This window comes from Moschus berezovskii, chromosome 1 (genome assembly GCF_049115385.1).
Source record: "Moschus berezovskii isolate FMDL1 chromosome 1, NW_MosBer_1.0, whole genome shotgun sequence".
Lineage (NCBI taxonomy): Eukaryota > Metazoa > Chordata > Mammalia > Artiodactyla > Moschidae > Moschus > Moschus berezovskii.
The window spans coordinates 105947479-105975353 of record NC_142460.1 but is presented as its reverse complement, the minus strand read 5'-3'; the positions used below and the strand labels follow the sequence as shown (position 1 = coordinate 105975353).

The window sequence follows — 27875 nt, the reverse complement described above, 5'->3', positions numbered from 1 at the left end:
TCTTATGTCTCCTGCATTGACAGGCAGGTTCTTTACCACTGGTGCCACCTGGGAAGCCCATTAATTGCACCCCAATACAAAATTAAAAGTTATAAAAAAGAATACATGTTTTTGGTAAACTATAGACTTTGAAGATAAAATTAGGGCTTTCCCCTTGCAGTCCACTAGGTGGCATAAAGGGACAACTGTAGATCCTGCTCGTTCAGGGATGGCTCTTACTCCATGGACTCCAAAGGGGTAAACTATTTCTTTTTTTTTTAAACTGGAGTTTCCTTTATTCCTCTATTCCTTTAAAATAACTATCTCTATCATATAAGTTAAAGTATATCATTTTCACTTGGGGGTAGAGAGCTACCTTAAAGCAATACGTAAGCCCCCGAGCTTTCCTTCCCTTCCCTGAAGGAACAAACATAGGTAACTAATTGCTATTCAATATGCTAACAGCAATCTAGGCACCAGCCTAAGAACTTCATCTAATTCTCACAACAAGACCATACATTTTGTAAAATAATTGATGAGAACAATGTAAGCACAAATAAGTTAAATAATTCATACAAAGAGATGGAGCTGAATTCTATTAGTCCTCAGTGCCTGGACCCCTAACTGTGTGCAGTGTTGATAATGTGCTCTTTCTCTGCCTTCTAGGAGTCAACCAGTGGGGTCATGTTCTGCCTTGTTCATCCCAATAGCTCTTCAGAGCTCATGACAGGTGAGATCTCCAGGGTGTTTGCACTGGTACTGGGTTGGATTAAGATCTTTTGCTTGGTGCCCCAGAGTATAAACTTGGACATCTTCGATGTGGTCTCTATCTGAAGTATCCATTTCCTTTGCATAACTATCTCTGGCCAGGTTTTCATTCCAATCCCAAAGAAAGGCAACGCCAAAGAATGTTCAAACTACCGCAAAATTGCACTCATCTCACACACTAGCAAAGTAATGCTCAAAATTCTCCACGCAAGACTTCAACAGTATGTAAATCAAGAACTTCCATATGTTCAAGGTCGATTTAGAAAAGGCAGAGGAACCAGAGATCAAATTGTCAACATCTGTTGAATCAAACATAGAAAAAGCAAGAGAATTCCAGAAAAACATCTATTTCTGCTTTATTGACTATACCAAAGTCTTTGACTGTGTGGATCACAACAAACTGTGGAAAATTCTTAAAGAGATGGGAATGCCAGACCACCTTACCTGTCTCCTGAGAAATCTGTATGCAAGTCAAGAAACAACAGTTAGAACTGGACATGGAACAACGAACTGGTTCCAAATTGGGAAAGGAGTATGTCAAGGTTGTATACTGTCACCTTGGTTATTTAATTTATATGCAGAGTACATCATGTGAAATGCTGGACTGGATGAAGCACAAGCTAGAATCAAGATTGCTGGGAGAAATATAAATAATGTCAGATATTCAGATGACACCAACCTTATGGCAGAAAGTGAAGAGGAACTGAAGAGTCTCTTGATGAAAGTGAAAGAGGAGAGTGAAAAAGCTGACTTAAAACTCAAGATTCAAAAAATTAAGATCATGACATCCGGTCCCACCACTTCATGGCAAATGGATAGGGAAACAATGAAACAGTGACAGACTTAATTTTCTTGGTCTCCAAAATCACTGCAGATGGTGAGTGCAGCCATGAAATTAAAAGACACTTGCTCCTTATAAGAAAAGTTATGCAAATCTATTAAAAAGCAGAAATATTACTTTGTCAACAAAGGTCCATCGAGTCAAAGCTGTGGTTTTTCCAGTAGTCATGTATGGATGTGAGAGTTGGACTGTAAAGAAAGCTGAGTGCCAAAGAACTGATGCTTTTGAACTGTGGTGTTGGAGAAGACTCTTGAGAGTCCCTTGGACTGCAAGGAGGTCCAACCAGTCCATCCTAAAGGAAATCAGTCCTGGGTGTTCATTGGAAGGACTGATGCTGAAGCTGAAGCTCCAATACTTTGGCCACCTGATGCGAAGAACCGACTCATTGGAAAAGACCCTGATGCTGGGAAAGATTGAAGGCAGGAGGAAAAGGGGACGACAGAGGATGAGACGGTTGGATGGTATCACCGACTCGATGGACATGAGTTTGAGTAGGCTCTGGGAGTTGGTAATGGACAAGGAAGCCTGGTGTGCTGCAGTCCATGGGGTCTCAGTTGGACACAACTGAGCGACTGAACTGAACTGAACTCTGGCCACGAGGAAGGGAATCACTCAGAAGCATTCAGTTGCTTTCAGTTTCCACATATTCTCACATATGTGCATATTTTGTTGTGGACATGAGTTTGAGCAAACTCCAGGAGACAATGAAGGACATGGAAGCCTAGCATGCTGCAGTCCATGGAGTTGCAAAGAGTTGGACACAACTGAGTGACTGAACAACAACAAATTTTGTTGTCAGAATCCCTGCCAGTTTCTAGAGCAGCCTGGTCCTGCTGCCTTAGGCTTTCAGGGCTGCTAGGAGCTGGGGTCAAAGAAACTTCACAATTGGGAAACTATCCCCCAGCTCAGCAACCAGCTGCCCTCTGAGGTGTCTAGTTGGGTTTAGCTGAAGCCTTTCCCATTTATTCGGAGATTTAGTGAGAGTTTTCCCATAAGAATAAAATATAAAGCCCACCAGACTAAGGAAACAGTTGTCACGCTCTTGATCCTGATCAGCAGGAGGCGGTCAGCCTGCTACCTAACAGAGGCAGAGAGGAACACATCTGGTGCTCCTGTCATCCACAGGGACATGTCCCAGTACTTCCCTGCTCCACTGTCCCTTATAAATGGGCAAGTAAATGGACAAAAGCCAGACAAGAGTCTGGGACACCCACTACGTGTGCCACCAGCAAAGTGCCAGGTGAGAGGGACAGGGATGTAGAATGAGTGGGAGGGAGATAATGACTTACGGGTACAACCTAAGGACAACTTCAGCAGCAGGCAGCAGACATAGATTTAACTAGGACTCTTACTGTGTCCACTGGTGGAAATGTCCCCCGTGGGAATCAAGACCTTCAGACCCACTGAGGCTGAAGTAGAAGGAATGGGAGGACAAGTTCCCCATGGGGGTCACTGTGGGTGTGACAATGAATAAAGTCACAACTCATTCAACCTCTTGGCTCCCATATCCATATATTCTGCCTCCTGGGGTCCTGGTGCCATAAAGTAGCCACTGGTTTAAGGTGTATACTGCATCCTGAGGTTAGCACACCAACCCCTCAGTCTCATGTTCAAACTGCTGCTCACAGGTGCCTTCAGGAGGCTCTATCAGGTCAGCAGCATCTGAACATGTGGAAGTATCAGTGGGCGGGTCCTGTGGTCACACGCCCATGGCTGTTCCTCTTTCGCCACAATGAGTCTCTCAGTCTATTCTCGGTGTTGAAAACTGACGTACAGAGAGTAGGACAGGCACAGGTGTCAACCCCACTCATGGTGAATCACTGTACTCTCCAGCTTGGAGGGCCTGATGAAATCACCTGTTCTCCTCAAGGACTCAGCATGGGTCTCTGTGCTGGCAGTCAACACTGGCAGCAGCTAGACTGGTCTTGATGATAGGGAGCCCATGCTGCTGGGACCAGGCACAGCCTTCCAGTCTACTGCCAAGACTTCTCCATTCATGAGCCCATTGTGCAGGTACTGGGGTGCCAAGGAAGAAGCTGGCTGACACCTCCTGGCTAAGTCATCCGGTCAGCTTGGTTCTTTGGTAACTTCTCTGCAATGGATGTTCTCTGGAGTTGTTAAAGCATGGCACAAAGATCCTCACATTTTGAGCTCATATCCATATGTTTATGTACCTCTTCCCCAGTCAGGTCATGTAATTTGATGCTAGTTATCATTCAAGAAGGGGTTGGGGAAGGGTGATGGAGATGTATCCTGAGGAGGGCAAGCACTGTCTTGCACAGTAAGTCCCCTACATAAGAACCTTCAAGTTGAGAACTTTCAAAGATGTGAACATGCATTTACATGTCCAATCATGCAAATTAGTTCATGTGTCTGGCGTACATTGCTGCATGTGTATAGCCTCCGAAAGTAGTTGTGCCTTTGTGTACTTTACTGCACAGTACTGTGTAGAGTACAGTAGGGCAGTATCTTTATTTTAAGCCCAGGATGTCTGGAAGCAAGTGTAAAAGCAGGGGTCGTGTAGCTGGTACTGCTAAGAAGCACCAAGCGATAACGATGGAAACAAAAGTGAAAGTAATTGCAAGAGTAGAGAGACAAGAGAAAGAAGAAGTAACTGAAGAACCAAAGATATTCACATTGCAGGAAATGGCAATTTCCTCCTCTTTATTTGAGGAGGCGCTGCTAGTTTTTAAGACACAGGATCCAAACCTAGAGTGGTACACGAAGATTGCAGCAGCCATTCAGAATGCAATCTAGGGTTACTGTGTCATCTATGGTGAAGAAAAAAGAGCTACTACCCAGATATCACGGGATTGTTTTTTGAAGAGGGTAGATCGAATTGAATCCAGCAAGGAACCAGAACCTGTGCCATCAGTCAGGCATGAGTGAAACTGCAGTTTGCCTTCCATCTCCTACTGCTGATGATCCTTCGGCTCCACCATCTCCTACCTCCTCTCCCTTTTCCAGTCAATGACTCTTCTTCACAGTGACTCTGACTGACTCAAAGCCAGCCCCTGTATGCCAACTGTTGTACTGTACTTTCCAAGGTACTAAGGTTTATTTTTTGTGTGTTTGCTTTCTATGTATTATTTGTGTATAAAGTATTAAAAACCTATTATAGTACAGTATTATATAGCTGATTGTGTTAGTTTGGTACCTAGGCTGACTTTGTTGGACTTATGAACAAATTGGATATAACACACTCTTAGAATGGAACCTGTTCATATTAGGGGACTTACGCTATGTCTTATCTGAGACTTCTGCATAATCTTGCAGGGAAGAGAAGGGCTGATCCTCCATCAAGGGGGAATGGCATACTTCTGCCAGTCCAGAGGAACAAGGGCATGTACCGAGATATTCTCCAGTTTTTCAGTTGCACGTCTTCCTTATCAGGGACCAACTTGCCTGCTTCATCTGTTAGTACTAGGGACCCCAAATAATCAGGCAGCAGACTTGCCTAGGCTGAGAATTCATCCTTCTCTCAAGTATGCCCTCTGCTGTAGGTGATGAGGGGCTGAACACTGGAAAGGAGGCCTTCTGATTCACACACTGTGCTTTAAATTGGCAATTGAGTCTGCCACTGTCTTCACTCTCTTCAATGCACCAGTGGTGCTTAGCAGTACCCTCCCAGTTCCATGTTCCTGATAGTTAATATCTTTCCCAAACCTCTCAAATGGTAGAGACACTGCACCTGCTGATGCATCCCTGTCTGCCTGTATCTGATCCCAGTTCACCACTGGGGAAGGTCTTAGCAATTGAACAGCTACACAGGCCAGTGACCAGAACTCCCAACATTCCACCTACTGCAGTGATGCCTCATTGCCATCTGGCCAGCGTGACCCAACACCAGAGTCCCATCCTTTCTAAGACCTTTCCTGGTACTGTCTTAGGTCAGGTTTCCCAGAAGCAGATTGTGCAAACGAGTTGAGGAGAAAGGGCATTCAGATGAAATGTGTAAGGCACTGAGGGCAGAAGACAGCAAGGAAGAAGCCAGTGCAGATGAGGGTTCAGCCAAGGTCTAGCATCAGCCTGATCACCTAAGAAATTCTGGGGTATGGATGGCACCACAAGTGTCCCATCTTGAGGGAGAAGGGCTAGCTTTTGTGCCCTGAATCAGCCAGAAAAGCTGCCCAAGAGAGAGGCAGTAAGCTCTCACATATTTCTTGGATGGATGGCTCTGGTCAGTTGAAGATCACAACTGACTAACAAAAAGGATCAGGATGAGGTCTCAACAGCCTCTACTATACTACTGTGTGTGGGTTTTTTAAATTAAAAAGTAGTAGGTTTTATTTTTAGAGCAGGTGTAAGCTTATGGAAAAACTGAACAGAAAATACAGTGTTTACCTATGACCCTTCACCATTCTCTCCCCACAGTTTCTCCTACTATTTACATCTTTTGTTAGTGAAGTATGTTCATTACAATTGATAAACAAGTACTGATACACTATTACTAACTAAAGCCCATAGCTTACATTAGGGTTTACTCTTTGTGTTGTACCTTTGTGTTGGGTTTTGACAGATGCATAACGCCAGGCAGCCACCATTATATCATATAGAACAGTTTCAGGACCCTAAAAATTTCCTGCATTCCACCTACTCATTTCCCACCCCCTACACTGAACCCCTGGTAACTGCTGATCTTTTCATTGTCTCTCATTTTCTCTTTTCCAGAATGTCATATAGTTGGAATCATATAGTATATAACCTTCTCAGAGTGGCTTCTTTCACTTAGCAATATGCATTTGTTTCCTCCATATCATTTTAAAGCTTGACAGCTCATTTCCTTTTGATGCTGAATAATATCCCATTGTATTGGGTGTCCCATAGTTTGGTAAACATTTAGGTAAGTACCAAGGAGTATGATCACTGGACCACATGGTAAGATTATTTTAACTGTGTGAAAATCTGCCCAACTCTTTGTACTATTTTGTATTCTCATCAGCAACAAATGACAGTTCCTATTGCTCCACATCCTCACCACATTAGTGTCCTATACTACATTTACAGTGTATCTCTCACTTTTTTGCTGCAACAGCCAATCGTTTGAAGAGCTAAGAGGTTTTTGTGAACTTAGCTAGTGAAAAAGTCACCAAAGCTCATGTCAACCTAAGAGTTATTACCATTATATCTTTCTGCCTCCTGACACCAGCCTGCTTTCCTGGCATTTAAGGTGTGTGCATGCATGTGTGTTACATAAACATATATGGACACAATCTACAACCAAGCCTAGATTGGAACACCCTTAATTCAGTGTCAGCTGTTCATCTGCTTACTTCATGTCTTTCGGTCTGATGACCTCAACTACCTGGACAGAGACAGAAGGAAGCAAAGAAAGACACCTGGACAATTCACATCCTTATGCTTTGGATAAAGGAGGAGTTATAACTTTATTAACAGGCTCATGTCTGCTCATTTGTAGATTGTACCAATGTTGACTTGTCTGTCCTCAAGCAAAGGATCTTTTGTTTTCTTCAAGAGATTCTTGAACATGAAACACCTCAAGAACAAAACATACTTTATGACTAGAGTTTATACTTTATAAATTCAATTTTCTAACAGTACTTGATAAACTGGAGTCACTGGTTAAGTGGGCAGCCAAGATATGACTTGATCAGAGATAGTATCAGAGGATAAAGCCAATTATTTAAGAGATGAAAATCTGGTTTTATCTTTTCTTAAAAATGCTTTTTTCCCCATAAGTTAATACAAAGTCTCCACAGTAAAGAAAAACAAAAATTTCAAACCTTCTAGAGATTCTGCTACGTGGAGGGACAGGCCTTATCATACAAAGAAAACTTAGGTATTATATTCTATGAACTCTCATCAGCCATAATTTTTCTCAAGCCTTACTTTTTCTGGTCTGTACCAAGAAGAAAATATGTCACTTTTCATTTTTCAAATATAAAATTTTATAACACACATATACACCCTGGTTGAGAAGGACTGCCTAATTAAATGCCATTGCCATTAATATTTGTTAACCAAAATGGAATATTCAATTTCTTAATTATGTGGCTATCTTCCTGTCAATTTGCCATTTCATGCTTATTAGCATCCAAGGCTCTAGAAATCTGAATAGAAACATACACTAGTTAGCCTTGTTCTGGAGTAGGAGTGGGCTGCACATGTTTCGTTAATGGCTTTTTGTAATTTATAGGTGCTCAAGAAACGTATTTTGAACTAAAACTCCTTTTAGAGGCCTTTTCCAAATAAAGTATATGCCTGAAGACATCCCTCATGTCCCACCGAACTAATCGCATGATAATCTAAAACCAAAGTCTCAAATACTAAATTCCTAATACTTCAATTACAAGCAGTAGAAAAAGCATAAAGAAGGTATTTTGAGAAAGGTTATCTTTAAATAGTCAAGGAAAGAAAAATTGACAACAAAAATAGCATATTCAAGCCCCATAAACACATAATCTATCATGTCATTAAAATACAAAATATAAAAATGCCTCCACATTTGTTTCTTTTAGACCCCATGCCCAATTCTGCCTACCAGAAAACTGACTGATCAAGTGTTCCTAACCTTTTCAGGGAAAGTGTTGAAATCCATAAATCCTGGATAGAGCAAAAAGTACAGCGCCCCCATTCAGCGTCTTTCTTCCAAAGCAGTGGCATTCTGGCAATGTTCTTAGCCTACAACCATTTCCTTAAGAAATGTGGCGTTGCAAAAATAAACTCAAAATGGACTAAAGATCTAAATGTAAGACTAGAAACTATAAAACTCCTAGAGGAAAACATAGGCAAAACACTCTCTGACATGACCCACCTCCCAGAATATTGGAAATAAAAGCAAAAATAAACAAATGGGACCTAATTAAAATTAAAAACTTCTTCACAACAAAGGAAACTATAAGCAAGGTGAAAAGACAGCCTTCATAATGAGAGAAAATAATAGCAAATGCCAAAGAATTAATCTCAAAAATATACAAGCAACTCCTGCAGCTCAATCCCAGAAAAATAAACAACCCAATAAAAAAATGGGCCAAAGAAATAAACAGACATTTCTCCAAAGAAGACATACAGATGGCTAACAAACACATGAAAAGATGCTCAACATCACTCATTATTAGAGAAATGCAAATCAAAACCACAATGAGGTACCATTTCACGCCAGTCAGAATGGCTGCTATCCAAAAGTCTACAAACAATAAATGTTGGAGAGGGTGTGGAGAAAAGGGAACCCTCTTACACTGTTGGTGGGAATGCAAACTAGCATGCGACGAGTTGACTCACTGGAAAAGACTCTGATGCTGGGAAAGGTTGGGGGAGGGAGGAGAAGGGGACGACTGAGAATGAGATGGCTGGATGGCATCACCGACTCTGTGGACATGAGTTTGAGTGAACTCCGGGAGTTGGTGATGGACAGGGAGGCCTGGCGTGCTGTGATTCATGGGGTCGCAGAGAGTCGGACACGACTGAGCGACTGAACTGAACTGAACTGAACTGAACTGAACAGCCACTATGGAGAACAGTGTGGAGATTCCTTAAAAAACTGTAAATAGAACTGCCATATGACCCAGCAATCCCACTGCTGGGCATACACACCGAGGAAACCAGAATTGAAAGAGACACGTGTACCCCAATGTACACTGCAGCACTGTTTATAATAGCGAGGACATGGAAGCAACCTAGATGTCCATCTGCAGACGAATGGATAAGAAAGCTTTGGTACATATACACAATGGAGTATTACTCAGCCATTGAAAAGAATACATTTGAATCAGTTCTAATGAGGTGGATGAAACTGGAGCCTATTCTACAGAGTGAAGTAAGCCAGAAAGAAAAACACCAATACAGTATACTAACGCATATATATGGAATTTAGAAAGATGGTAATGATAACCCTGTATGCAAGATAGCAAAAGAGACACAGATGTATAGTACAGTCTTTTGGATTCTGTGGGAGAGGGTGCGGGTGGGATGATTTGGGAGAATGGCATTGAAACATGTATATTATCATATGTGAAACGAATCGCCAGTCCAGGTTCGATGCATGATACCGGATGCTCGGGGCTGGTACACTGGGATGACCCAGAGGGATGGTATGGGGAGGGAGGTGGGAGGGGTTTCAGGATGGGGAACACATGTACACCCAGGGCAGATTCATGTCAATGTATGCAAAACCAATATAATATTGTAAAGTAATTAGCCTCCAACTAAAATAAATACATTTATATTAAAAAAAAAAAAGAAATGTGGTGTTGGAGAAGACTCTTGAGTGTCTCTTGGACTGCAAGAAGATCCAACCAGTCCATCCTAAAGGAGATCAGTCCTGGGTGTTCATTGGAAGGACTGATGCTGAAGCTGAAACTCCAATACTTTGGCCACCTCATGTGAAGAGTTGAAGGTCATCGGAAAAGACCCTGATGCTGGGAGGGATTGGGGGCACGAGGAGAAGGGAATGACAGAGGATGAGATGGCTGGATGGCATCACCGACTCGATGGACATGAATTTGGGTAAACTCCGGGAGTTGGTGATGGACAGGGAGGCCTGGCATGCTGCAATTCATGGGGTCGCAAAGATCGGACTCGACTGAGAGACTGAACTGAACCGATTTCCTTAAGAGGACAGCTCTTCCAATGAGGAAATTACTTCTCAATGCGAAATATTTGCCCTTATTTTCATTCTGGCCTAACTGGATCTATGCAAATGAATAGCAGGAAGTTAATTTTATACCTTTCTTCTTACTCACATGATTAAGGAAGGGCTGAGATTCAGGTACTATCTTTCTCAGCTTCTAAGCAGCTAGCGTCACCCCCATTGATTTCATGCTCCACTCTACCATTGGCTCCTACCTTGAATCCTACATGTGCTGGTGACTGAGTCTTCCTTGCTACTGGTAGCTCTTTCCATATTTTCAATCCATGGTACAAATTCCACTTCATTGCCTTTGCTTTAGAGAAATACATGTGAGCTCCCTACACTGGTTCTCTATGGCAGGAGTGGTATTGGCTCACACCAGGTTTTCCCCAGCTAAAGCTTTATGGACCTGCTTCCTATTCCTCCTCCACCTGTGGTCTAAGACTTGCCCCAGATCTCTGGATGACATTTAACAAAGGAATGTTAAAGGGATTCCACCTGCCAGATAACATAGTTAACACCTGCTGCTGCTGCTAAGTCGCTTCAGTCGTGTCCGACTCTGTGCGACCCCATAGACGGCAGCCCACCAGGCTCCCCCGTCCCTGGGATTCTCCAGGCAAGAACACTGGAGTGGGTTGCCATTTCCTTTTCCAATGTGTGAAAGTGAAAAGTGAAAGTGAAGTCGCTCAGTTGTGTCCGACTAGTAGCAACCCCATGGACTGCAGCCCACCAGGCTCCTCTGTCCATGTGATTTTCTAGGCAAGAGTACTGGAGTTAACACCTAACTGACTGCAAATCTTGAAAAGGGAGAGGTGAGGAGACGAGCTAAAGCTCATTACCTCCTAGCTCTTCTTACAGAGTGGTTTGCTTGTCTGATGTGATTATTCAATCAATTCTTTCATTTATTCACTAAACATTTATTGAGCATCTACCTGAGTGCCAGGTTCTTGTATAATATGAAGCCTGGGGGAAACTAAAACTAATAAGGCAACCTGTGTGCCCTAGAGAAAATTCATGGTCTAGTGGGGAGAAAAAGTTAAACACATCATAAAATTAAAATACAGCACATTCAATACTGTGATAGGGGTACTCCTTATGGGAGTGAGTACAGAGAAGAGGGAAAGAGACTCGGCTGTCCACCAGAGCCCTTGCCCCTTCCCTTCACTATCATCTCTCTTTATTTTAGGGGAGCCTCTACTAAGCAGGCTGTACCTGAACTGGATCCCAGGCTGTGGGTTTATTCAGCACGTGTTTATTGGGTACCTCCTGAGTGCCTTGGAACAAGGAGAGGAATTAGAGATGGAGAGTTTCTAAGTGGGCAGGAATAGATGGGTAAGGAGCACCAGAAAGAACTGAACCCTGAAAGAAGTATAGTACATTCTCCTTCAGACAAGGAGGAATGCAGAGAGGAAGGGTGATGATCAGGAGAGTTCTGGGTAGAAAGAGAGAAGCTGAATGAATTAGCATCAGAGGGTACACTTGCCTAGTCAGCAAAGTAGGAGGCAGGGCAGCCAGGTGACAACAGGAGTAGAATTGGAGGTCATAGAAAAGTTACAGAAAACAGCCAGAGGCAAAAGCATTTACAGTAGATTTCAAAATGGCAGGTATGACTCAACTGGAACTCAGCAACCTAGCATTGGGAAAGATGCCCGAGGCTGGCAGTGGGGCCAGGGAGCTAATATTTTTTAATTAGAAAAGTTAAATTAAATTAAAACTTAATTGGAAATCCCTTGTAATAAGCTAAGTGATGAACAAAATCAATGAAAGCAATTATGTAGATGGGGGGTGGCAGAGGATGAGATGGTTGGATGGCTTTATTGACTCAATGGATGTGAGTTTGAGCAAACTCTAAGAGAGAATGAAGGACAGGGAAGCCTGGCATGCTGCAGTTCTGGGGTTGCAGAGTCAGACATGACTTTGCGATTGAACACACACAATTATTTAGAATCAATAGAAACTATCTGCAACACTGGACACCTCTTAAAAAATGAGTACACACCTAGTGCTTGCTTCAAACCGTAGATTTCCTTGGTATCAAATTTAAAAAAAAACCCCAGCACTCTCAAACATAGCTTCCCTGGTAGCTCAACTGGTAAAGAATCCACCTACAAAGCAGGCGATGCCAGTTCCATTTCTGGGTTGGGAAGATCCCTGGTGTAGGAAATGGCAACCCACTCCAATATTCTTGCCTGGAGCATTTCATGGACAGAGGAGCCTGGTGGTCTACAGTCCATGGGGTCGCAAAGAGTCAGATGTGACTGAGCTACTAACACTTTCATTTTTTAACTCTCAAACATAAGCCAATTTGAATAGATTTTACATGTTGATTTTATACACATGTAGACACATAGAATACAAATTTATTAAAGTGTGTAGGTCTTGGTCTTATTTTCTTAGTCATTTGGAAAACCTTTCTGCAATCCTGGCTTTCTTGGGCCTAGCATCCCTCCCACTTCTCTGGCCATCCTGCCATTCCCTGTGTGCCTTGACTCTTGGTCCATCCAGGTTTCTACGGTGAGTTCCATTAGCACTGAATAAAGGAATAAACAATATGTACATTAAGTGTTCATTTTTTCCACCTGAGCCCAAATTACCTGACTTGGTGAGGGAAACAGCATGAGTTTCTGGGACAGTGATAAGAATCACATTCTTCAGTTGGGTGTTGTTCCAGCCTGTGAGAACAGCACCAGGTCTCAACCTCCAGTGGCCCTCACCGCCTACACTCGTGTTAAAGCCTAACTCCTCAGTCTGATACTGGAGTTTTACCTCCCTCTCTCTCAAGCTCATTTACTTCCACTCTACCCAGGAACCTCTCAAGCCTGGCTCCAGGTCATCACTGAACATGGTCCCTTGGAGGCAGCTTGGTGATTTTCAAAGGTTCCTGGGTCTACCTTCATTATCCATGTGACGGGTGGAAGTTGCCCAGGGGATTGGCCTGCGGCCTGGATTTCCTGCTTTGGGCTCTGGAGCCTGACAGGACAGGGAGAGACCTTATACCAGACACCATGCTGCCCTGCAAAAGCCGTCTGTGGCCAGAGCCCCTTCCCAGTGAGCCTGATCTTCTTTGGTATCCCAAGGTCTCCTGGTCACAGGGGGTCAGGCCACAAGGGAAGTATGTGTAGAAGTTGTCCCAAACCACGGTGCCTGCTGCCCTCCTTGACCTGTGCTGCTGTGTCCCATGCAAGGGTCACACTCTTCTCTTTCCAGCCCGCAGCCTCTCTGACTGTAATTCCCTTTAGTTAAGAGAGTGGATGTAGCAGTGTAGGGATGAAGCAGGGTGTAGAGCTGTATAAACTGCTGGGGCTGAGGTCCTGACCTTCCTGATCTGACCACCTACCTGAGGAACTTCCCTCCTCTATTGCCTGATATCCTTGCGTCTATATTCCACCTGGAGTCTCATCTCCTCTCAGGGACCAGCCCAAGGCCCCACTCCCGCTCACTCAGTCATAGGGCGCAAAGGTCTTTCTGAATTCCTAGAGCCCTTGCTGTTGGCATCACTTGAAGTGACATTTTATCTGAGCTTCTTGGTGAGCCAGGCTCAGGGGACTTGGTTCTGCTGCTGGAAAGTTGTGTGAGATTGACCCTCTGTTTGCTGTCTGAAGATAAAAGGGGCCGGAACCACACCTCTGGGCTGATGTTTCAGTTCAGTTTGATTGTTTTTTTCAGTCTCAACTACTTGCTAGTGTCTGTTTCTGCTTCTTATCTGTATTTTACATTTCTGTCACAACCTAGAGCATAGAGTGCTAGGGCTTGAGGAAGACTTAAGAAATTTGTTTCTGAGTTATTAACTGAATGAATACCAAGATCTGATGACAAACATGTTTTTCTGTGGGGCAAAGAAGAATTGGGTGAAGTAGTTAAAATTTAGATTGTAGATTAAGCTCACTATTGTTAAGATATCACCACCAAATTGATCTATAGATTTTACACAATCCCAATCAAAATCCCAGGAAGGTTTCTTGTAGAAATTGACAACTGATTCTAAAATATATACAGAAATGTAAAAGACATAGAATAGCCAAAACAACTTTAAAAAGGAAAAACAATGTTGAAAGACTCAAACAATCTGATTTTAGACATTATAAAGCTACAGAAATCTAGGATAGTAAAGTATTGATGTCAAGATAGAAAACTAGATCAATTAAACAGAATAGAGCATTCAGCAATAGATGCACATATATAAACAGTCAATTGGTGGAAAAAGAGTCTTTTCAACAGTGGTAGTAGAACAATCATTAATGTGCACAAAACTGAACTTTGATTGACACTTCATAGCAAATACCATAAAAATTCCTCAGAATGGATCAGAGACCTAAGTGTAAAATTTAAACTATAAAACATCTAGGAGAAAACATAGGAGAGAATCTTTGTTATCTTTAAACAAATATTTATTACACATAACACCCACAGTATGATCTGTAATTTAAAAAATATTGGATTTCATAAAAATTAAAATCCTCTTCTCCTAAATAGATACTCTTGAGAGAATGAAAAACTAAGCTACATACTGAAGGAAAATATTTGCAAATTACATATCCAATAAATGACTTGTATCCAGAATATATTTTTAAAAAACTCTCAAAACTAAATAATAAGAAAACAATGAACAAAAGATTTGAACAGAGACTTCACCAAAGAAGATATATGGATGGCAAGGAAGCACACAAAAAGATGCTCAACCATTAATCACAGCAATTTAAAACATCAGTAACATGCTGCTGCTGCTGCTGCTAAGTCGCTTCAGTCGTGTCCGACTCTGTGTGACCCCATAGACGGCAGCCCACCAGGCTCCCCTGTCCCTGGGATTCTCCAGGCAAGAATACTGGAGTGGGTTGCCATTTCCTTCTCCAGTAACATGCTACTATACACCTATTAGAAGGCTTAAAATGAAAAAAGTGTTGGTAAGATGTGGAGCAAGTGGAAATTTCATATACTGCTATGGGAGTATAAGATGGTATAACCATATTAGAAAAGAGCTTAGCAATTTCTTAAGTTAAACATGCACCTGCCATATGACCTAACCATTACACTCTTAGGTATTTACCCAACAGCAATGAAAACATATGTTAAACTAGCAAAATGATTTGCACCCAAATCTTCAAAGCAGCATTAGCACCTCAAAAGTGGAAAGAAACCAAATATACATCAAGAGGTAAAAGGATACGTAAACTGGAGTACATCCAAACAATGGAACTCTACACATCAGTTAAAAGGAATATATTATTGCTACACAAAGAAACATGAATGTATCTCAAAATAATTATGCTAAGTGGGAGAAACTAGACCAAAAATGTATGTGCTATATGTTTCTTTATGGAATTCTAGAAAATTCAAAATAATCTATTGTGATAGAAGATCAATGATCACTTGGAGAGCTGTAAAGGGATAAGAGAGGTACAAGAGAAAGGTAATAAAAAGAAACATGAGGAAAATTTGGGGGATGAAAGAGGTATTCATTATCTTGATTGTGGTGATGCTTTTACAGGTGTGGACATGTGTCAACATTTACCAAATTGTATATTTAAGTGCAATTTATTATGTCAATTATAGCTCAATAAAACTGTATTTTTTCAATAAAGCTCTTTTAAAAATTGTTTAAGGCTTCTTCCCAGAAACTTTAATAAACTACAATGCATATTTCCAAGCATAAACCCTCAGTTCAGTTCAGTTCAGTCGCTCAGTCGTGTCCGACTCTTTGTGGCCCCGTGACTCACAGCACGCCAGGCCTCCCTGTCCATCACCAACTCCCGGAGTTCACTCAAACTCATGTCCATCGAGTCGGTGATGCCATCCAGCTATCTCATTCTCTGTCATCCCCTTCTCCTCCCACCCCCAATCCTTCCCAGCATCAGAGTCCTTTCCAGTGAGTCAACTCGTCACATGAGGTGGCCAAAGTATTGGAGTTTCAGCTTTAGCATCAGTCCTTCCAATGAACACCCAGGACTGATCTCCTTTAGAATGGACTGGTTGGATCTCCTTGCAGTCCAAGGGACTCTCAAGAGTCTTGTACAGCACCACAGTTCAAAAGCATCAATTTATGCTAGCATAAACCCTAGCAATCCTAATTTTACAGTTCTAGGCTAGGACCCAGAAATCTGCATTTGACCCAAGCTCTTCAAGCAATTCCAGTGCAAGTTGTCCCTAAACCACCTTTCGTGAAACACTGATTTAGAGAGAAAGGATTTCTAGAACAATACTGTAATTAGAATGTTTGTTTCTGGGGAAAATAAGTAACTTTTCCTACTAGGGTTGTTATATCTTTCTGTATTATGCCTCCAGAGCACTCATATTCCATTACCATAAAATGTATTTAGCCTATTATAAATAGTTCAAAGGCAAAATTAAATCATATCTTTTCCCCCATCTTACCTTTATATAAATTAACATTAACTTCATGATCTTGTTACATTTCCTGGAAGAGGCCTACAATTTAAATCAAGAACTTAGGTCTCATGGTCATGACTGAAAACTGATGTGCGAGTTTTCCAATCATACTTATCTTTTTCCAACATCTTATGGTGCACATCCTCCTGACAAGCTCACGATCAGAGAAGACAGAGAGAGTGTAAAATGGTTTCATTACTGCTAAGTCTCTGAGGACAAAGTTATCTTTCTACGTGTATATAATTTTCCTCAGTAAACAACAAAAACTGTTACCAGTGTAAATGATAGGAGATAGGGTTTTCCCATGAAACTAGCATTCCTTAACCCTAGCAACATTACCTGAAAGAAATATTGGAACTCAATGGATGAAGCTTGTTTTGGATTTTCCTATCCAATATCACTTGAGAAGACACATGTGAAGGATAAAACCTACTCAAAGATGATTTTTAGTGATTAAAGGGAATACAGTGAATAACATCTATGAAAATGGTATAGGTATAAAACACCTCCAAAAATTTGCTCCTCAATGAAAGCATGGAAGAAATTTGCAAAAACAGCCACAATATTTTCAGAACACTGGAAATTAAACAAAGGCTTCAGGAGAGCCTTAGTTCGAGGAGACTGGATGAATCTCAGTATGACCAGTGAGTTTTGTGGTGTTTTAGTTACCCTAGTCCCATTCTACTCCTTTTTCTTAGTGGCAGCCTTGGAAACCAACACCTGTAATCATGGTGAAAATTAGCAAGCTGGCAGCTCTAGGAGGGGGCAGAATGGGGACCCCCTTCAAAGTCTCATTCCCGGAAAACTGTCATTATTTGATTGTCTGGGGGTTCCTTGGAATATCCTACTTGCAAGGCTGTCTTTATTAACAGACCAAGAGCTTGCTCAGTGTGAAAAGCCTTTTCCCCAGGGCCCTTTGAGAAAATATCTAGAGGTGATTATTTAATTTCTTGGCTATTTGAGGCACTGGATAACAGCTGGGGCAAAAATAAGATAATCAAAAAGAAAAAGGAAAAACATAAGAATCCATAGTGGTTTTGAAAAACTCCAAATACTCTGGAGATTCTAGAAGGCCACTGTGCACATGCCAAAGGTTGTGCACACACTCAGGAAGAATCTTAGAAGCCCCTATGCTCCCACGTCAGCTGATTTTGAGACTCTACAAAAAATAAGTGAAGGCTAAGGAAATTGTCACCTGTCTGACTGAGTATTAAAGTTATGCTCTAAAGTCCACACAGAATTCCTTGGCAAAGACCGGAATGATTATTGATTTCAGGTGTTTAAAGTCTATATGCAATAAATGCTGGAGAGGGTGTGGAAAAAAGGGAACCCTCTTACACTGTTGGTGGGAATGCAAACTAGTACAGCCACTATGGAGAACAGTGTGGAGATTCCTTAAAAAACTGGAAATAGAACTGCCATACGACCCAGCAATCCCACCGCTGGGCACACACACCAAGGAAACAAGAACTGAAAGAGACACATGTACGCCAGTGTTCATTGCAGCACTGTCTACAATAGCCAGGACATGGAAGCAACCTAGATGTCCATCTGCAGATGAATGGATAAGAAAGCTTTGGTACATACACACAATGAGTATTATTCAGCCATTAAAAAGAATACATTTGAATCAGTTCTAATGAGGTAGATGAAACTGGATCCTATTATACACAGTGAAGTAAGCCAGAAAGAAAAACACCAATACAGTATACTAATGCATATATATGGAATTTAGAAAGATGGTGACCTTAACCCTGTACACGAGACAGCAAAAGAGACACAGGTGTATAGAACAGTCTTTGGGACTCTGTGGGAGAAGGTGAGGGTGGGATGATTTGGGAGAATGGCACTGAAACATGTATATTATCATATGTGAAACGAATCACCAATCCAGGCTCGACGCATGATACAGGATGCTCGGGGCTGGTGCACTGGGATGAACCAGAAGGATGGTATGGGGATGGAGGTGGGAAGGGGGTTCAAGATGGGGAACACATGTACACCCGGGGCAGATTCATGTCAATGTATGTCAAAACCAACCAATATAATATTGTAAAGTAATTAGCCTCCAATAAAAAAAATAAAAATAAAAAAGAAAACTTCTGCCCAACCATGAACCAAGCAGACTTCAGTGATCACACATGACAGTGAATATGGATTGTATAGAATTATTTCATAAAAGTCACTAAATAAACCACAGACAGCAATGATAGCAAACACTGGAGACAGAGGAGAATCTGATTTCCAGAGTTGCCACATTATGTCATTTAAATGTCCAGTTTCCAAAGAAAAATTATGATGCATGCAGAGAAATAAGAAAACATAACCCACACACAGAAAAAAATGGAGTCAATAGAAACTGTCCCTGAGAAAGCCAAGCACTTTTCAGACCAAGACTTTAAATCAATTAAAAAACAATGTTTAGAATGAAAGGAAACCATACATAAAGAACTAAAGTATGAAAACAAACTCTCATCAAATAGAGAATATAAAGAGAGAGAAATTATACTTTAAAAGGACCAAATAGATATTTTGGATTGAAAAGTATAATAACTGGAGTGAAAAATTCACTACAGTGGTTCAATAGCCGATTTGAGCAGGCCAAGAATCAGAGAACTTATACATGGGTCAATTGAAACTACACAATTTGAAGAAATGAAAGAAAAAGAATGAAAAAAATAAACAGAGCTTTAAAAGCCTGTAGGACACCAAAAAGCATATCAACATACACCTAACAGGAGTCCCAGAGGACAGAAAAAAGGACTGAAAAGATTAATACTTGAAGAAATAATGGCCAAAGACGTCCAAAATTTGAAGAAAAATGCTAATCTACACATCCAAGGTGATCTAAAAACTCAAGAAATAAAAACTCAGAGACCCCCACCTATACACAATATGATCAAACTGTCAAAAGACAAAGAAAGTAGAGATAGCCAAGGTGGCAGATTAGGAAGACCACAAGATAACCTCCTTTCATGACTACATCAAAATTACGACTATTTATAGAGCAACTCCTCTGAGAGGAATTCCAACCCCAAAGAAAGGCAATGCCAAAGAACGCTCAAACTACCACACAACTGCACTCATCTCACACACTAGTAAGTTCAGTTCAGTTCAGTTCAGTTGCTCAGTCGTGTCCGACTCTTTGCGACCCCATGAATTACAGCACGCCAGGCCTCCCTGTCCATCACCAACTCCCGGAGTTCACTCAAACTCATGTCCATCGAGTCGGTGATGCCATCCAGCCACCTCATTCTCTGTCGTCCCCGTCTCCTCCCACCTCCAATCCCTCCCAGCATCAGACTCTTTTCCATTGAGTCAACTCGTCGCATGAGGTGGCCAAAGTATTGGAGTTTCAGCTTTAGCATCACTAGTAAAGTCATGGTCAAAATTCTCCAAGCCAGGCTTCAGCAATACGTGAACCATGAACTTCTAGATGTTCAAGCTGGTTTTAGAAAAGGCAGAGGAACCCAGAGATCAAATCGCCAACATCCACTGGATCATGGAAAAATCAAGAGAGTTCCAGAGAAACATCTATCCCTGCCTTATTGACTATGCCAAAGCCTTTGACTGTGTGGATCACAATAAACTGTGGAAAATACCAGACCACCTGACCTGCTTCTTGAGAAACCTGTATGCAGGTCAGGAAGCAATAGTTAGAACTGGACAGGGAACAACAGACTGGTTCCAAATAGGAAAAGGAGTACGTCAAGGTTGTATATTGTCACCCTGCTTATTTAACTTATACGCAGAGTACATCATGAGGAACGCTGGGCTGGAAGAAGCACAAGCTGGAATCAAGACTGCCTGGAGAAATATCAATAACCTCAGATATGCAGATGACACCACCCTTATGGCAGAAAGTGAAGAGGAACTAAAAAGCCTCTTGATGAAAGTGAAAGAGGAGAGTGAAAAAGTTGGCTTAAAGCTCAACATTCAGAAAACTAAGATCATGGCATCTGGTCCCATCACTTCATGGGAAAAAGATGGTGAAACAGTGGAGACAGTGTCAGACTTTATTTTGGGGGGCTCCAAAATCACTGCGGATGCTGACTGCAGCCATGAAATTAAAAGACACTTGCTCCTTGGAAGGAAAGTTATGACCAACCTAGATAGTATATTAAAAAGCAAAGACATTACTTTGATAACAAAGGTCTATCTAGTCAAAGCTATGGTTTTTCCAGTGGTCATGTATGGATGTGAGAGTTGGACTGTGAAGAAAGCTGAGCACCAAAGAATTGATGCTTTTGAACTGTGGTGTTGGAGAAGACTCTTGAGAGTCCCTTGGACTGCAAGGATATCCAACCAGTCCATTCTAAAGGAGATCAGTCCTGGGTGTTCATTGGAAGGACTGATGCTAAAGCTGAAACTCTAATACTTTGACTACCTCATGCGAACAATTGACTCACTGGAAAAAACCCTGATGCTGGGAGGGATTGGGAGCAAGAGGAGAAGGGGACGACAGAGAATGAGATGGCTGGATGGCATCACCGACTCGATGGACATGAGTTTGAGTGAGCTCCGGGAGTTGGTGATGGACAGGGAAGCCTGGCGTGCTATGATTCATGGGGTTGCAAAGAGTTGGACACGACTGAGCTACTGAACTGAACTGAACTGAACTATAGAGCAACTACTGATAAGAAACACCTGAAGATTAGCAGAAAAGGTTATCTACAACTAAAGATATGAGAAGGCAATGGCAACCCACTCCAGTACTCTTGCCTGGAAAATCCCATGGACAGAGGAGCCTGGTAGGCTGCTGTCCATGGGGTTGCTAGTTGACTGAGTGACTTCACTTTCACTTTTCACTTTCATGCATTGGAGAAGGAAATGGCAACCCACTCCAGTGTTCTTGCCTGGAGAATCCCAGGGATGGCGGAGCCTGGTGGGCTGCCGTCTATGGGGTCACACGCACAGAGTCGGACACGAGTGAAGTGACTTAGCAGCAGCAAAGATATGAAGAAGGAACTAAAATGAGATAAATAGGAGGGGTAGAAAAGTAGTAGTTAAAACCCATACCCACTCGGTAGACAACCCACAAACAAGAGGATAATCACACTTGCAGAAGTTCTCCCCAAGGAGCAAGGGGTACAAGCCCCACATTGACCTCCCTAGCTCAGAAGTCCTGCACCAGAAAGATGAGCCCCTAGAGTCAAAGGCTTTGAAGGCCAGTGGGGATTACTTTTGGGAGAGTTAGAGGCCACTAGAAAATAGACACTCTACTCTTAAAGAGCAGGTACAAAATCTCACATGCTGTAAGACCCAGGGCAGAATAGTTTGAAAGAATCCTGTGTTAGACCACTTGCTAATCTTGTAGAACTTCCCAGAGAGGTAGGAAGAAACTAGGAACTCCCTGGGAATACAGGTGCTGGCAGCAGACATATTTAGGAACTCATTCCACCGTGAGGATACCGGTGCTGGCAAGTGCCATTTTGGAATCTTCCCTCTAGATGATTGGTTCTAGGAAACAGCCCCACTCACCAGCAGGCCTGATGCCCTAATATCCCATGAATCCCCAAGTTATTCAGGGACCCAGCCTCATCCACCAGAGGGCCCGGGACTCAGACCCACTCACTAGTGGGCCAGTGCTAGTCCTGTGAACCCCTGAGTCACAAAGCCAACTGCTCTAGGACCTAGTACTGCTTGCCAGCAGGCAAGGAGCATCCTCAAAGAGGCAGAGCCTGGCAGCCAACTGGGATGGGGGCCAGCCCTGGCTACAAGTATGCATACAGTAGTCAGCCTCATCACAACAGAAAAGTCCATACAGCTCACAGAGGAGGCAGTCCTAGAACTCTTCACTCTGGTGATCAAAGAGAGGTTGGGCCCCATAGAACATCTCCTACATAAGGCCACATCTCTGACACTGGGAAACATAACTGATAGAATATATAGAAATAAAAACAGAAAGTTAGGCAAAATGAGGTGACAGATGAAAATGTTCCAAATGAAAGAATAAGAATAAAACCCTAAAAGAACTATTAAGCAATACTTATTACTTATTTACCCAATAAAGAGCTCAAGGTGATGCTAATAAAATGCTGTTCTGTGCTGCACTGTGCTTAGTTTGCTCAGTCATGTCCAACTCTTTGTGACTCCATGGACCATAGCCCACCAGGCTCCTCTGTCCACGGGGATTCTCCCGACAAGAATACTGTTGTGGGTTGCCATGCCCTCTCCTGAATGAGCTAAAAAATAGATGACCATAGAGAGCAATTTTTAAAGAGTTAGAAAATATAAAGAACTAAGCAGAGCTAGACAATATAATAACTAAAATTAAATATACATTAGAAGGAATCAACAGTAGATTAGATGATACAGAGGAGTGGATCAGCAAACTGGAAGACAGAATACTGGATATCACCCAAGCTGGCCAGAGAAAAGAAAAAGAATTGTAAAAAATGAGGATAGTTTAAGAGACCTCTGGGACAACATCAAGTATATTAACATTTGCACTCTAGGCGTTCCAGAAGAAGAGAGAGAGAAGTTGGAGTCATAATAGCTTAAAACTTCCCTAACTTGGGGAAGGAAACAGACATTCAGGTCCAGAAGCACAGAGAGTCCCAAATAAGATGAACCCAAAGATATCCACACTAAGATAGGTTGTAATTAAAATGGCAAAATTAAAAGCATCAAGGGGAAAGCAACTAGTTACATAAAGTTGCAAGATACAAAGGTAATATACACAAATCTGTTGCATTTCTATACACTAACAATGACCTATCAGAAAGAGAAATCAAGAAAAAATCTAATTTGCAATTGCATCAAGAAGAATAAAATACCTAGGAATAAATCTAACCAAGGAGAGAAAACAATAAGACATTGATGAAAGAAATTTAGGACAACACAAAAATAGAAAGTTATACCATGCTCACAGACTGGAAGTCAATATTGTTAAAAATGATGATGTTCCCCAGGGCAATCTACAGATTCAATGCAATCCCTCTCAAAATACCAATGGCATTTTTTCACAGAAGTAAAAGAAATAATTCTAAATTTGTATAGAAACAAAAGACCTGAATAGCCAAAACAATCTCGAGAAAGAACAAAGCTGATGGGATCATGAACTGTGATTTCAAACTATACTACAAAGATATAGTAATCAAAAAATGTAGTAGTGGTACAAAAACAGACACACAGATCAATGAAACAGAATAGAGAGCCCAGATATAAACCCACACTTATGTAGACAATTAATCTATGACAAAGGAGGCAATAATATACATTGGGGAAAAGACAGCCTTTCCAACAACTGGTGTTGGAAAACTGGACTGCTACATGCAAGGGAATAAAAATTAACTACTTTCTCACACCATGTACAAAAATAAACTCAAAATAAATGAAAGATTTAAATGTAAGACCTGAAGCCATAAAACTCCTGAAGGAAAACATAGATGATGTACTTTTTTTTTTTTTCGCCCATGCTGCATGGCATGCAGGATCTTAGTCCCCTGCACAGGGATTGAACCTGTGCCCTCTGCAGTGGAAGTGTGGAGTCTTAACCACTGCATTGCCAGTGAAGTCCCAGACAGTATACTTTTTGACATATATTGTGGCAATATTTTGTGTATAGAAATACTGAACTACTAAGTTGTGCACCTGGAACAAACATTGTAGGTCAATGACCCTTTAATTAAAAAAGAGAGAGAGAGAGAATCTAGAAAGCAGCAAGAGAAAAGCAAACCTGTATCATGCAAATACTTTTTAATAAGTAAATAGCTTAACTCTTATTATAAATTATGGAGGCTACAAAATAGTGGGATGACAAAAGTGCTTTAAGTAAAAGACTTTCAACCAAGAATTCTATATCTATGGCCAACTGCTTTTCATTAAGTCTGCTGTCTTAATTCAGGCTGCTCTAACAAAATACCATATCCTAGATGGCTTATAAATGACTGAAGTTTCTTTCTTACAGTTCTGGAGGCTGGAAGTCTGACATAAGGGTGCCAGCCTGGCTGAGTTCTGGTGAGGACCCTCCTCTGGGCTGCATATTGTTGACTTCTGATTGAGAAAATTGGGTCTGGGCAATTGGGTAGGTGAGATCATGTCTAAAAGGGACATACACACAATTACAAAACCTCTACACAATCTAAGGCAAACACAGGTGCTTCCAGATACCATGAAAATGTGCCCACAGTTATTCTCTAGGCAAATAATTTTCTTTAACAATATCCCCAATCTCCACACCTCCATACTGATTCCACACAAAGCTGGAATCCATATACTCCTCAGACTGAAGTCAGCAAGGGTAACCTTACCTTTAATATTGCTTTGTTGTTTCATCAATAATTTACTTATTTCTGAAAACCAACAATCTCTGATTTCTTTTGAAGCTGCCTGCAATTACAGATAAGAAAATACTGAATATCATCACCTGTACATTAATTGGACAGGACTTTTATTCTCTGGATGACTTTTAGAATGAGATAAAAAACACTTGCTGAGTTATGGGAACATGATAGCGAAAAAGGAGAGACACTTATGGGAAAGGCATGAATTTTACCTGTAGGATGTATTTTTCAAGTCCATTTTGGTTGGCAATTTCAAACTTTCTGTTGCTCCCCCTTCCAAGTTGGCGAACTGAAAGTGTCATCAACTATTGTAAACAAAGAAGAAAATTCTCTATGCCACCTCTTCTGATTTAAGAATTATCCCTGTCTGTCACTCCAATTCTTTCTACCCTTGATCTCTTTTCTTTCATCTTTCTTCTAAGTGTTTTACTGTTCTCTGTTAACAACCCCAGGGAACATAAAACACAATTTTGTGTCATTTATCTTGTCTGTTTCAGACAACACAGATTATATCATTCCATAGGCATAGCTGTACCCTTCAACTTTAAGCAAAATGGTGATCTCTCCTTTAATACCTGAGTATTTCACAAATCTCTACATAATAGTAACTGAATTAGTGTCTACTATGAAACATAAATAAAAAGCACTATGAATAAATTAACAATTTAAATCACAAGAGCATGTATGTGTATATGTGATCACTAGCTATGAAATATTCTCATACAAGCAAGAGGCAATGGTTGGTGTGGACATGGGATTCTAGACCCCCAGGATCAGGTGTTGCCTACATTTGTATGAAAAGACGCAAGGCTGAGAAGATGAAATTCAGCCCATGCTCTAATCTCCAAGACTTCTAATCCTCTGCCTGGACAAAAGAGGGTACTTTTTAATTAGTTTGTCCAGATAGGCTGCCATAGGGTCCATTTTCTCTACCCAGTACAAAGGCAACCTGTGCCAACCCTGGGCCTATCTAGTGACTGATTACAAGCTCTGACTCTAGAATCAGACCTGGGTGTATTCTTGCTCTGTTTGTGGCATCTGACATGTTAACCTCGCCTCTCTAAGCTTCAGTTTCTTTATCTATAAAGTAAAGATAGCAATATTTCTCTCCACAGGGTTGTGCTGACTCCCAAGTGCAATAGGACAACTTTACCTTCATAGACTTCTTAAAGCTGTAGTGAGGGGACAGGCCCTGGTCACTGGACTCCATCTGTATCTTACAGAACACTATTCCCTGTTCAAATAGATAGATTTGCCTCTGGCTGGGCTTGAATCGAATTAAATCCTTCATCTTATAACGATCTTTGTGAATTGTCCAAACGTTGAAAGAACCACGCATCAACAACTTGCCGAATTTTCCAATATCATCCTTTGGGAAACACAGATACACACAAAAAGGAGCTGTTAAATTACTTGATAAAAAAGAAGCTGTCAAATTGCAGAGCATGCTTATTTGACATTTACAATCTTACAAGTGCCAGTCAGGCTAATCTGTCACTTACCAAAACTACAGTTTTATGAGCTTAAATCAGCATGGCGTCATTCAGTTAATAAGGAATAGTGCAGCAGTATAAAGTAATAAACATAAAGCATGTTAGAAATACTTTGAACTAAAGGTATTGGTACTCTGATATTTTTATCTTATAATTAATTTTAGCTAGCAGAATTCCATTTCCTTTTTTTTTTTGTGGTAACACTTGAAATACATTTACTAATTAAGACAACCAACACTTTTACTTTTATTTGCATTTATTTTTTGCGGCATTTATTCCCAGGCCATAAGTTTTTGTTTCTTCTGGGATATCTTTTTCTTCTGTGCAGCCTCCTCTTCTGGTTTAGGAACAATCTGTTCTTTTTCAGTAAGGATCATCTCAATGTGGCAGGGAGAGCTCATGTAGGGGTTGATCCGACCGTGAGCTCTGTAAGTCCTGCGCCGCATCTTGGGGGCTTTGTTCACTTGGATGTGCTCAATGACCAGAAAATCTACATCTAAGCCCTTAAGTTCAGCATTACTCTCTGCATTTTTGAGCATGTGTAATAAAAATTCAGCGCTCTTTCTGGGCCACCAACCCTGCGTCCAGCCTCACTGTTTGGCCTGTGCACACCTACCAACTCCACCGTTGTAACGATGGAATGGCACACATTGCTTCTTTAAAATGACATCCTTCAGATACTTGGTGGCTTTTCGGATATGCATATTCTTTATGGCCTGGGCAGTTTCACGAGTGTTCTTAAAGTGAACATGAAGATTTGAACCTCTTGATTTGCATGATTTTGTGGGGTTTTCTGGGTCAAGTGAATAGCGCACCATTTTTAGGGTTCACCTCAGGCCGCTTACCAGAAAAGGCATTTCTTTTTCTTTGTTTTTGATATGACATTACTTAATAAAGGCAAGATATTAATATTTTAATTATGTATGGGAGAGCCAGTATCTTTGCTGCAGTATAGATCTTTGGTCATCTGTGGGTTCCATCCTAATTCAGATGTATTTTAACATCTGCCTTAGCAACATGAGAACATAAAAGCATGAGATTTGTTCTGAAAGAGAAAGCTTAGGATGACCTAATCTTTATAACATTGTAAAGGAAATGGTAATTACATTCAACTCTGCATTTTGGGCTTCCCTAGTGGCTCAGTGGTAAAGAATCTGCCTGCCAATGAAGGAGACGCAAGTTCGATCCTTGAGTCAGGAAGACCTCCTGGAGTAGGAAATGCCAACCCACTCCAGTATTCTGGCCTGGAGAATTCCATGGGCAGAGGAACCTGGCAGGCTACGGTCTGTGGGGTTGCAAAAGAGTTGGACACAACTTATTGACTAAACAACTGTGATTTTCAGAGTGAGTGAACAGTGTAAACTTAAATCCAAATGACAATTTTTTTGGGGGGGGTCTAATCTTTTTGGTTCTAAGGCACACAGTCACTATGATGCCTCTCCTTCCACCCTCAAATGTCTGGCTGAAAGTCCAAATGCCTTGAAAGTCCTGCCTTCTCTGAGCTCTCTCTAAAAGTAGCGGAGTGTGATGAG

General features: G+C 41.4%; 1 protein-coding gene across 7 annotated transcripts in view; it reads right to left on the bottom strand.

Moving 5' to 3' along the window:
- MCF2L2 (MCF.2 cell line derived transforming sequence-like 2) overlaps positions 1–27875 on the bottom strand; it is a 299932-nt gene that overhangs the window by 7460 nt on the left and 264597 nt on the right. For 4 of the 7 annotated variants that reach the window (XM_055409637.2, XM_055409647.2, XM_055409657.2 and 1 more), the window contains exons 23-25: positions 26004–26219; positions 25063–25155; positions 24818–24896 (exon numbers count right to left, since the gene is read on the bottom strand). In XM_055409637.2, the coding sequence (XP_055265612.2) occupies positions 24818–24896; positions 25063–25155; positions 26004–26219 (388 nt within the window). Of the gene's footprint in view, positions 1–24472; positions 24897–25062; positions 25156–26003; positions 26220–27875 lie in introns of all 7 variants that reach the window. The other 3 variants (XM_055409620.2, XM_055409612.2, XM_055409628.2) reach the window with 2 other exon arrangements.